Source organism: Argiope bruennichi, chromosome 3, assembly GCF_947563725.1.
Source record: "Argiope bruennichi chromosome 3, qqArgBrue1.1, whole genome shotgun sequence".
Taxonomy (NCBI): Eukaryota; Metazoa; Arthropoda; class Arachnida; order Araneae; family Araneidae; genus Argiope; species Argiope bruennichi.
The window spans coordinates 29,995,599-30,008,364 of NC_079153.1; the positions used below are offsets into that span (position 1 = coordinate 29,995,599).

Here is a 12,766-nt window from a genome sequence, read left to right on the forward strand (position 1 = left end):
TGATAGCAGTTAATTAACTATGTTAATTAATTCGTTTAATCAATTCGTCTATCTCAACAAATCTGTCCCTGTAAGCTATTTCCATCTACTCCAATTTCGTGAAGATGAATCTTATATAACAAAGTTACAGATATGTTCCTTTTTGTTGTTGTTGTTATTATTATTGTTAACGATTAGGCCAAGGATAAATTATTACTTTGGATTCTAAAATGAATAAAGTTCATCCTGCCGAGCTCTTTGCCCCCCCCCCTCCCTTCCTACTCACTTTTTTTTTTTTTTTTTTAGCCATTAACCGTTTAGATGCAGAGTGTTAAGAAAACATTGCATCCAAACGGTTGTGAAAGTTGAAAAAAGAATTTGTGAAGGTTTTACTGAAAAACTCTGGAAACAAATGGGCAGATTTTCATGCAACTTGTATGTGATAAACTAAATTTCGATCTGAAATTTCCAATTTCTCTTTTCCAGGCTCGAACCAAGCCAGTATGTGGTTAAAGTTGGACAAATTGATTTATCGGAAATGAATCCGATCTATGAAATTGAAGAAATAAAAATACATGATAATTACCAACCCGACTTTTACTATGATGACATTGCTGTCATTCGCCTTAAACAGATCCTGCCGCCTGAAACATATCCGGTTTGTCTTCCGGAAGAAGATAACCTCATCCAGGGTGACAATGTAACTGTTTTAGGCTGGGGTCGACTGTCTTTTGGTAAGTTTATCGCTTAGGTAAGTAATCTTTTAAAAAAATCAATTCAAAAAGTAGTTCATTAAGGACTATACAGAACGTCATCTCATACCCCCGTACTCGTAACCATTATGGCCAATGAACGGTTTGATGCGCATGTTAGGGGAATTTTATTAAATGCCAGAATATTTACTGAAAAAAAAACTATGTACAAAATTTACAAACATATAAGAAATAATAATATGAAACCGTTTAAAACGATTTTCTACTTTGAAATATCATAAGAAAATTATCTGGAGTAATAATATGCAGAAAGATACGTATGAATTTGTGATTATTGCAATTGTTATCATGACATATTAGATGAGGATGCAGTTAAAAAATTCAATATAAAATAATTTGGTTAATGATAACACAGAGAATCTCTGTTTGAAAGATATTTAGGAATGTATATGTATGTGAAGAAACTGTGGTGTCTTTTTCTTCTTTTTTCTCTTAGTCCTTGCGTATATGACACTTGATGGTGAAAGCTAGGGAGGCAAGAAAAGATATCCATTTTCACATATAAATTTGATTATCGTATAATTTTTTTTTATTTATTTATTTATTATTATTATTATTTTTTTTTTTTTTTTTTTTTGCCTGAAGAGGAAGTTGCCGGCGACTCTTTTCAGCCATTCCTGTTCATGGCTTGGTGATGATTGTTTTCATGTGCCAAATGATTGTGAGGATGCATTCCGTAGCATAATGAAGTGCCGTGCCATTCCATTCCCACCACAAGTGCACTGATCACTCTCCAATAGATTGAACTCTTTTGAAATAGGCAGGAAAAGGGCCGTGTTCTGAGAAGAAAATAATATCCTCTCTGATCCAGTTAGTTCTGATGAAGGTTAAATCTGAACAAGATATTAAAAACTTTTCTGCCTGTATCACCATTGCTTCAATATATTTGCCATTCCTCTGAAAAATTATTTAGATTTCTGAAAATCTGAAAAATTTCCATTTCAAAAGAAGATTAAGCAAAATATAATAGCTCTAATTCCTGAAATTATTTTCGTTGAATTATTCATTTATTTATTCATAGATTAAGAAAGATAATAGCAGATTGCTCTTATCCAATAAGAACCATGATAATCTGAGGATTAGCTCTCGATTTGGGGCTCATGGAGTTTTAGTCTTGAAGTACGATTTCTCCAAAGATTAGAAATACTTGAGACTCCGGTGTATGTTAAAATTGACGTCATTGGTCAAACATTTTTCTGCTAGTATGCCGCGACAATTTGGATAAAGAATATCTGCTCAGTTATTATATCCATCATTGTATTTCATTCAAAATTATGGGATCCGTTCCAAACTTGCACCCACGAGAGGATTTCAGGTTAGAGGCTCGATTCCACCGAAGAACCGTCGTGTAAGAGGGTCTGATGTACGTTAAATCAATCAAGGCCAAACGTCCTCCCTCTAGTGTGATGCGGAAGTTTGGAGAGAGAGGGTGCCAACTCAGGTGTCGTCCTTATCTTATTGCAGTTTAAAATTACGAGGTCCATCCCCAGATAGCCCTAATATTGTTTTGAAACTAGAATTTAACAAAATTGAACTGAACTGAACCAAACTAGTACCCATGTTGATCCAAAATAAAATCTTCCCTATAGGGGGATTAATTAGTTGGATGCACCTTAAAAACACGTAGGAACTTAGATATTTGGCAAGAAAATCAATCCTTCGTTCATCGTTCCTTTTTTCTTACTGTACTTTTGAAACTCGTTATTTTTTCAGTTCGATTTGACTGAGAGTTGAAGGGCTGAAAAATTCTTAAAGTTGAGAGAAAAGTCAATGAATGTCAGTATTGGAATTTATCTAGTTCTTCAAAGAGATATGAAAGAGAGAGGGGTTTGATTTTAGGATATTCTAGAAACTAGTTGAAATAGCAACAAATAATCCTTGCTATCTGTCGATATTAACTCAAAAGGCATTCTTCTTCTACAGATAGATAGCAGCGTTTTTTTATTTGTATGCGTATGTGAAAAAGAGAGAGAGAAAAAGAGTATGGGTGAGTGCACACATGAGTGTGTATGAGTAAGGGCATGTGCAATAGAAATTTTTTGAAAGTTCTTCATATATATCAGTAAAGAAGTTAGATAAAAATACTGTTGATTCGAAAGTCTTAGACTATATGATACATATCCTCACAGAGAAATCCCAAGGTTTAAACTTTTCCTAATTCTTCCTATAGTATCGCAAAAATTAAGGCTATTCTAATCCAGCATTTCCATTTTCATGCATTTTTATTAACCTTATATTGATTTATAAGCGGTTATTTTAAGACGATTTTACTTTTTAAAAATAAGGTTTTAAGATCATTTCTTTCTCCATCTGCTATATTCTCTCTGGTATATCCCATTTTTCTTATTAGATCTTCTATCTTATAAATATACGAAGTCAGGACATTTCACATAGTGTTCGTTGCAAGAAAGGAAATAACTGAAATTTTAAGTTTATACAAACTATCCAATGGTGTTCGTAAATTTAATCACTCGATAGCGAAAGCTCTGTGTTGTGTCATATTATTTTTAGCCATTTCAAGACTTTCCGTGTTAGAAAAAATGCGAACATTCTTCCTCTGTTTTTTTTAGATAGATACCTATAGGAAGACTACCTATTGCAATGGTTCTCATGACAAGACTTTGGAAAAATTTCTTTAGTTCTTCATCGATCATGGTCCCTAGAATCCAAAACATATATGCGTATAACGCTTTGCCAATATTATCTTTTGAACAGAATAGTTAGAGTAATTGTGTTTGGATTTTAACTGACTTGGAATATGTTGTTAGAAATGTAAAAATCTCTAACGAGTTCGTAAATGGCCCACCTAACTCAAAGGAGTTGGAAATGGTGGTGGAAATTTTCATTTCTCTAAAACTTTCTTAATATTGAAGATAAAAAAAATCCAATTGGCCAAATGATCGCCTCATTAAGATAAACAACTTTTTTGCAGTTTTCGATAACTGCAATCAATCTTTGCCTTCCAGCTTGCCAAGAGGAATTTTATTTTCTTTTTCTTTTTTCATTTGATTCTTCTGTTCTATGAATAATTTACAGTGTAAAGTTTTAAATATTTTATAATTTAGATACAGTAAATCTCAAAAGTAGAATTGATGGAGAAAATTTGTTTCATTCTTGAAATCAATGAAGTAGTTTTAAATTTCCAGGTACTATATAAAGAAAAAAATGGCTCCCTTTCATTACATCTCTCCAAAATGATTTTTCAATCATTTAATGCACTTAATAATTTTATTTTGTTTCTTGCACAAGATCTGAATCTGAAAATTTTTCTTATTTTATAAACAATTTAAATATGTTTATTTTTCCTATTTCACTTGTAATGCATAAAGCAAGTATACATGCAAGTGACGCTCTATTGTACTGAATTTTATTATATACTATTTATTTTTACATTCTAAATTCTATTTAATTCAATTTTTTCAATTTATATTTCATTTCATATTCATTTTCAACTCAATTTTCTATTAATTCAATTTTATGATACTTAAATCATTACGAATCTTCCGCGGCGATTTATATGCGTCCTCCAGTTTTTGGGGTAGTTAGAATGGCAACAGTTCCGTTCAGATAAGCAGAGTTATCATTGGAGTGGTGGAGTGGCATCTTTACTTATTTTTCAGTACCAAAATATTGTACTTTATTGGCAATAAAAACTATCTGCAGTTATTGAACGTAAAATTTTTTCCAGCTATTTATTTTCCATCAAAAAATTCTTTAAAAAAAACTATTTAACCGTTTAAAGTATTGAATTCTGGAGACAACATTCAAAAAGAAACAATCTGCGGCAAATTTAAATTGGATTCAAAATTGATGTATGGTTGGAAAAGATTTTAAAAAATGACAACAAATCTCTCTGTATATATTGTTAGCCAACGGATTCTAAAACCCTCTTTTTTTTCTTTTTTTTTTTTTGAGTTTTAGGATGAGTTAATTCGGCAAAATAGGGGTGAGAGGAAAGAGGAGAGGAGTCACCCCTTATTGAGATAGAATTGCCGAAAATTAGTCGTCTCAAGAAATGGAAAAGAATAGTGTAATATATTGTCTCAGTCTGTCAAAAGGCGTTAAATAACAAATATGACAGGCATTTAATTGTTTCTGATGTCAATAAATAGTGAACTATAATGCAATATATACATTTCGGTTACAATCAGAAAAAATAAAAATTGTGTCAAGGGAAAATTGATATATGCATCACCAATATGCAATATATATATAGGCAATAAAATATGCATCACCAAATATAACTACTTCTTAACGCTTGGTTTTTATTTCTTCAGTTAAAATTATTCCCTCCTCCCATCGATGACGGGACGTACCTCCTTAGGGAAAGATTGCACCGTGGCCGGTGATAGTCCTTAGGACTCAACTATAGTTCTCGCTAGTGTTGCTGTAGCGGAGATCCGGTCATTCAGTATTTATTATCCGTGTGCCTTCGGGTGGGTCGAAGAGGCAGTGATATAACTTACCTTAATTCATGCGGCTATGATTAAAATGGTTACTTTACAAAGTTTTGATCACTATGTTAATGAAAAGTATTTATTCATTTATTTTTTGCGAATGTATTTAAGTAATTTTTTCAGAAATAAGAAGCTTGATATTTTCAGGTGGTCGAAGCAGTAGAGCTTTACAACAGGCAGATGGCATACCGATTGTTAGAAATGAAGATTGCAATGCTAACTACTCCAGTGTATCTGGCAATAAGTTTCCATTTGGCATAACAGATAGAATGCTCTGTGCAGGCCGCGAAGAAGGAGGAATAGATGCTTGCAGTGTATGTATTTCTTCTTAGATTTTTACAGTGATGCCATTAACATGTGGCATTAAAATTAAATTTTTATATAATTCATAATCATTTAAGTAACTTATTCGAATTGGTCACAACAAAATGGGTAATATTTAAACTCTTGTGATATTAAATTATCTAAAGAAGAAGAAGAAGAAAATGTTGGTGACCCAGTGTGCAAGATTAGACCTAGTGTGCTACCATTATTTTGATATATAAAAGGTGTGCCAAATCTAATTCAAGATTTGAATTTGCCAATATTCGCCTGTTGGCAACCCTATTAAGAAAAACAATTTAACAGCTGATAGTTTAGGGTTAGTAAAAATAAAGCGTTATATGATAGAACAACATGTTAAAGCAGGGCCACGGTGGCCTGGTGGTAAGGTCTCGGCTTAGGAACCGGAGGGTTTCAGGTTCGAGACCCGATTCCACAGAAGAACCGTCGTGTATGGGGGTCTGTTGCACGTTAAATCCAATCCACGTTATGACCAAACGTCCTCCCGCTGGTGTGGTGTGGAGAGGGGGTGCCAGCTCAGGTGTCGTCCTCGTCATCTGGCCTGGGTTCAAAATTACGAGGTCCGTCCCAAAATAGCCCTAGTGTTGCTTCAAAGGGGACGTTAATATAACTAAACTAAACGTGTTAATGCAAGATTTGAACTAAATGATAAACACAGTTTTTTCTTTAAATTGTCATTTTTTTTATTGAATCGTAAAGTACACAGGATAGGGTTATGTATGGAAATGACACATAGAGCAAATGGCATCCACAGCTTTGCTGGAACATACGCACTTTTTTGTTAAAATTTTCCATGACCATTTTCCATAAATGTGGCTGCATTTCGTTGATGAAGCGTTGAATTTCTTCCTTTAATGCATGCGTGCTTGTGGAGTGACCTTTGTCTTCAAATAACCCCATAAAAAGAATTCCAATGGTGTTAAATCACATTATTTAGGGGGGGGGGGGCAATTCTCAGATTTAACTATGATCTCCAGATTTTCATCATTTTTGAAATTGTTCAACAATGAAAACCCGTTGTTCTATCGTGTCCCGCTCCATTTTTACTAACCCTTAACTATCAGCTGTCAGATGGTTTTTTTTAATAGCATTGCCAATACTTTATTGCACTAATGGTGACAAATACAAATATTCCGGTTATTTTGGGATATCCTTTATACACTCTTAATTGGAAGTAATCCAATCTCGGAGAGTTCTCTAATATGTTTTTCGTTGCATATCTAATCATAAAAGGCGTCAAAAGAAAATATGATTCGTCTAAAAGAAAGATTTCATATCTTGGTTTTAACGTAGGAATCCATCATCCTAGAATAACTAATATTCCTATAAGATATGCTATTTATTAATAATGCTTACAACTAGAATTATTTTTCTAAATGCAAAAATAGAATTGTAAGACATCAAGAGCAGGTCAATAACGCCTTTAAATATATATCTATAGGATTTAGAAATAGCCTCCTCCAATTATCTTGTAAAAACCAACGCCTCATCACTGCAGGTACCAGATTGTAAAAGATATCTATCATAATATTTTGTGTTAGAATATTAAAAATTGATAAGACTCCAACTGGATTTCATTTAAATTCTTTTATTCACTCATACATACATTTTGCAAAGTAGTTACACAGGACAAAGATTTATAATATATTTTATATAAGTAAATACTAGGCTTATATGTAATAAGAATAATGAAGCCAAATGCGCCAAGAGAGAAAAATAGCGCTAAATCCTGAAGCCACTTTTAAATATCGGTAACAAAGCCCCCTTATTCTTGCTCGTGACTTTTACGAAAACTAATCGACAATGGATAGTCCTTTTAATATATAAGTATTATGAATACCTCTTCCTTGCACATAGTCATTATATGCAAGTTAATGACTTCAAAAACAGAGAATTTTTTTAAGTTTACATTGATTTTCGAGCTTTATTTTCTTTCGTTGTTTAGATCTGGTTTACTTTAGCTTTCCAAAGTCGTTTAATGATTCTTGAATTTCAAGAAATATCTCCGTTATTAACTGCCTTTTATATCTCTTAAATAACAATCAAAAATTGACTGGTTGGCTTTATATTCGTAATTTTTTTAACTAGATTCATTTAGTTCTTTGCTGATTTCAGGGTGATTCTGGTGGTCCATTGCTTCGAGAATTCACGCAAGACCGCTGGGCTCTAGTGGGTGTCATTTCTTTTGGCTTTGGTTGTGCAAGAGCAGGATTCCCAGGAGTCTACACAAGAGTTGCGAACTATTTGCCGTGGATTATAGAAAACGTTAATGACTTAAACCTAAGATTTGGAGAGCTAGTTAATGTAACGATGAATCCTCAATGAAAAGATATCCAATACTTTCTCGTTGATTTTTTTTTCAAAAGAATATATATCAATTATTGTTGATTGAATTGTATTGAAGGAATGCCAGTGAAATTATCTTTAAAAAGTCATATACAGGGTGATCAAGAAATAACAGGAGATGTTCGAAGCTCTGTAGCGTGTTATGTACTGTACTAAATATAACAAAATTTGCCCATCATACACATTAAAGTATCGATTTTATCAAGAACAAAAAATAGTACCAAGAAATACCGAAAGGGTAAACCCTGGGGATGCAAGCGCATAATACGTGGAAAAAGAATACATAACTTCCAATGGAAACAGTAAATAGCAACACACCAAATACCAATGAAAAACGTTTATTATAGAAACTTACAAATTTGGCTCAAGGTGGCCGCCAACTTGATGTTCCAATAACTGCATGCGGTACACGTGGTTTTCGACGGTGGCTCGAAGCATATCGGCATTTATTACATGTAATGTAATTTGATCCTTTAAAGTAAGAATGTCAAGAACATGTGTCATCAGTTAATGGGTGTTATCTTATACGGATGAAATTTCAGGATCTTACGCATTGTCTTCTGCATCGTCGAGAACTTGGTTTCTGTTTGTCATGATATTGAACGTGCACTGCTGGTTCCCTGCTTATTAGCTATCGCCTGATCCATAACGGCAGTTGCAACTTCTTCAACTTGTTCCTGCTTGATAACTTTACGTCCTCGGCCTGGTTGCACACGAAGAATTCGTGTTATTTCAAATCCTTCAACCATTCTTCGTAAGTTAGTTATGGTCATCGGTCCTCTACGTAACTCTTTTAACTGCCAGTATTCAGCACTGGCATTTTCATCCCGCTGATAAAACAGCTTGACTAATAAGGCGGGTTCACGTAAAAACAAAGCAATTGAGGGCGAATTCTTGCAGTATGATATAAATTCCCACAACCCTTCCTTTTATCTTCGAAGTCATGTCACAAAGTACCCTATAAGCACTTTACATAATAAAATTTTCGATCGCAGCGCCAGGGTTTCTCCTATCGGCGTTTATTGCTACTATTTGTTTTTTCTTGATAAATTGAAACCGCGTACTTTAATGTGTATGGTGACCAAATTTTGTTACATTTTGTCGAGTACATAACACGCTACAGAACTCCGAACACCTCTTGAAATTTCTTGATCACCCTATATTTCTAGATGATTTATCTATTATTTTTAGTGAAATGATTATCTCAGTTATTTTTAGATATTTGAGTAATTTTTTTTTGGAAAGAAATTTTATATAGTGTGTAATTGCAAAATGAGACCAACGTTATTCATTGGTCTGAATTCGTTGGACAAATTCAGTGTTTGAATTGTATTGTTTTTTTTTGTTTGTTTGTTTCTGGAATTTTACTACTTAAGGTAGGTTATTATTTTTATTTTTCTGCTTCATTTTTCTCCCAAAGTGGAAATTTTTTCATAATTATTAAGATATTTTATTCATTTATTGCATTTATAAATTTTTTGAAGTCTCATTCTCTAACCAAAAATTCTATTTTTTAATTATAGCTAAAATTATCAGAAGCTATAATAATTTGTGTTTTTATGAAAAGTTACCATGATTTTTAATTGCTTGGTTTTAGTTGTCTTTAATTGATGTATATTTTGGAAACAAAGTTTCAGTAAATTAATACCCCTACATGCTTAAACTGAAAAAAAAAATGTTCTTTGTCGATTTAAACATATCTTCCAAACTATGATATTTAAAGATAATGGTTGTAGCATGTCACATCTATTTAATATTAATAACCTTAACAAAAAAAATAATATGAAGTAAAAAAGATTATCTATGCATTAAATAACACGAGAAGAGCTAAATAATTTATTTTGTAAATGTTTAAAGAAAATGACAGATAATTCCATTAAAAAACTCTTAGCAACAAAAAAGGTATACTTTCTTTGTTAAATATATCAGTAAATTTTGTCATATGTCTAAAAAAACCACGATGAACGTTAAAAATATAACAGGACAGTATCATAAGAACAACAACAAATAAAATAGATATTAATCTTGATTTAGATACCTTTGTTCAAATCGATGATTTTCACCACTAGTGAATGACTCGCCAGGAATATTGGTTGTATTTAATTTGAATTGAATCTCTTGTATATTATTTGACACTCATGTAACTGAATATTTTTAGAAAATAATTGTAATAGATATTTTAAAGGTACTATTAACTGTGGAGCACCCTAACGGAGACAAGTTATATGATGGCATATTTGCATGCAAATGTAATTTTCCACGTGATACAGCATTTAATTGCATGTTATCTAATATATAAAAAAAATCGTTTTCTTATTTCCTATATAAAAAGCGTATTTATTCCGGAAGTTGAAATGTTATAGCGGGTTTTATTTGTTTTATATAATGGCAACGAGCAGCAAATTAAGTCGATTGAAAAAAATTGCTAATAAGAATATTAAAAATAAAGCCAGTATTATCTTTTATCATATTAAATATATTCATTAACATCCAAGGTTTTGTTAATGGACGCTCCAAAAAATGTGTTGAAATAAGACTTTAAAATATTAATATATACTTATATAAAGCTCAATGTGGTGTGTTGGCGCTCTACAAGCCAGATCGTTCGACCTACAGCTTCCAAATTTTGCACATGCATACCTTGGAGGTCGGGAATGTGCACTTGGGGTCCCTTTTTTGAATTTTTAATTAGAATTTTTAATTATTAATTAAAAACTAACTTTTCCGCCAAAAATTCTTTTTCATTTCCTCACCGCCAAATGAGTAAGACTTCAGTTTTTTCCCACGCTAATACGGTTAAGCTTAATATTTTTCGGCCGATTATTTCAAATGATTCTGTTTATTTTCTTAATGTTTGAAGCATTTAAAATTAAAAATTGTTAATTAATAGATCTTTCAGATTCATTCTGAAGAACTTCTGAATTAAAATAAAACAGAATAAAGGAAATTTAAAATTTCTAATCTGCATAGAGTTACCCCAACTGGAGTAGAAAAATTCACGCATTTGCGTTACCAACTGGCGTTGAAAATTCACGCATGCGCATTGTGTTTTGATTGTTGACAACTATTTTAAACTTATGCGAACTTGATTTCAATTATTTTTAGGTTAGTTGTATGCTTTGTATTATATTAATTGCAGATTAATCATTTACACTTTAATTTAAAGCATAAACTCTACGGGAGCTAACAAAAAATTAGAGAAATACATATTACGTTATGACTGAAGACCTTTATAATATTATGAACGAATTATATGGCTATCAAAATTTGAAGTTTTAAAATATTTTGATGAAGAAGCGATTAAAGTAGGAATTACATAAAATATTTAATTATTAAAATTTTAACGAGCATTAAGATTGGCGAACCGGCTGGTCGCCAAAGGCGGTTATTTCGTAATAAATTTTAAAAATTCATTCACTACTGCATTGGCAAAGGATGCGAAAAATAAGCATTTCATTTTTAGCTTTCAACAATAGCAAAAAAATCCACTATGAAATATTTATAGAAACAATGAAAAAGATTTAAATTTTATTGCAAGAATGAAATATTATTTTGAAAATATTGCATCGGGATAGGACATTGAAAAGCAAAATTGGTTTCTTTAAATTGATAATATTTTAGATGATGCGATAGTTAAAAATGGAATTTGTGAGCAAATATTATAGACAATCATTATAAAAAAGAAAGAAAAAAATGTTTGCTTTTTAAGTAACGAAATTTCTAAACAATCTCTCTTAAACACACATTCTCATTCTCCTATGTATTATTGTGACAAATTTGATAAAACGATCTGCACTGTGGAGGGACAAAACACAAATAAATTTTTTCTCTTTTTTTTTATTAGTAACACGTTCACTTTTTTTTATCAGTAAAGATTACATACCTAATTTATTTTCTGCATTTTTTAAAGCATTCTCGAAATTTTGTTAGTTTGAGTCAGTGAAATTCAATTTTATTTTAATACTTTATTCAATTTTTCTTTTTGTTCTTAGCATTGTGTTCTGGAAAACTAAACATTACATCGTTTGCGTAGCTGAAACATTTTTAATTTCTTATCACTCTAAATTATTTTCATCCAATATTAAACTTTTAAATTTAACCTTTCCCAAATATCTGCTTATAGAATGCGAGTTACGGTAGTGTAGTCAGATATTGTAATTAAAGTTGTGTTAGTGCAATTTCTCTTTTGTATTTTTATATTTTATATAAATTTTATACTTCAGTTTTTTTTCCTTCTGTGACATTATATTGTACATTAATATTTTTATGCTGATTTTATACTTAAATTGTTGTTGTTTTTAGCTTTTGTGACATTATTATTGTACATTTATATTTTTGTATTAAATTTATTATACAAATCAATGATTGTCAATTCGTTTTGTTTACTTTATTTTCGTTTCGTATCTTACATATTATGTATGTATATATACAGACACACACACATATATATATATATATAGTGCAATATGTAGTATTGTATAGTGTTCATATATATATATATATATATATATATATATATATATATATATATATATATATATATATATATATGAAATGATACAGGATTTTGGGAACAAAAAGCAATCAGCTATACATTTAAGAATATATGTGCATTATGTTATCTATCTAAATAAATATATATATATATTTCAAGGTGAATTTAAATACATTTACTTTCCATTTCAAAGTAACTCGAGGATTTTTTTCGGATGGATCTTATTATTTTGAGCCATGGTTAGATGATGAGGATAACACCTGAGCTGACACATCTCTTCTTCAAGCTTCTGCTCTGTACCAAACAAGAGACATATTGTCCAGATGAATTTGGCATGCACCAGGTCTATTTACACAGCGATTCTATGGTGAAAA

General features: G+C 31.3%; 1 protein-coding gene across 1 annotated transcript in view; it reads left to right on the forward strand.

The window, feature by feature from the left end:
* The window catches only part of LOC129962797 (uncharacterized), a 51,925-nt gene extending 42,881 nt beyond the window's left edge, over positions 1–9,044 (forward strand). The window contains exons 11-13 of the mRNA XM_056076792.1: positions 466–713; positions 5,357–5,523; positions 7,667–9,044. Of these exons, the coding sequence (XP_055932767.1) occupies positions 466–713; positions 5,357–5,523; positions 7,667–7,876 (625 nt within the window). The 3' untranslated portion in view covers positions 7,877–9,044. The remainder of the gene's footprint in view (positions 1–465; positions 714–5,356; positions 5,524–7,666) is intronic.
* The last annotated feature ends 3,722 nt before the right edge of the window (positions 9,045–12,766 follow it).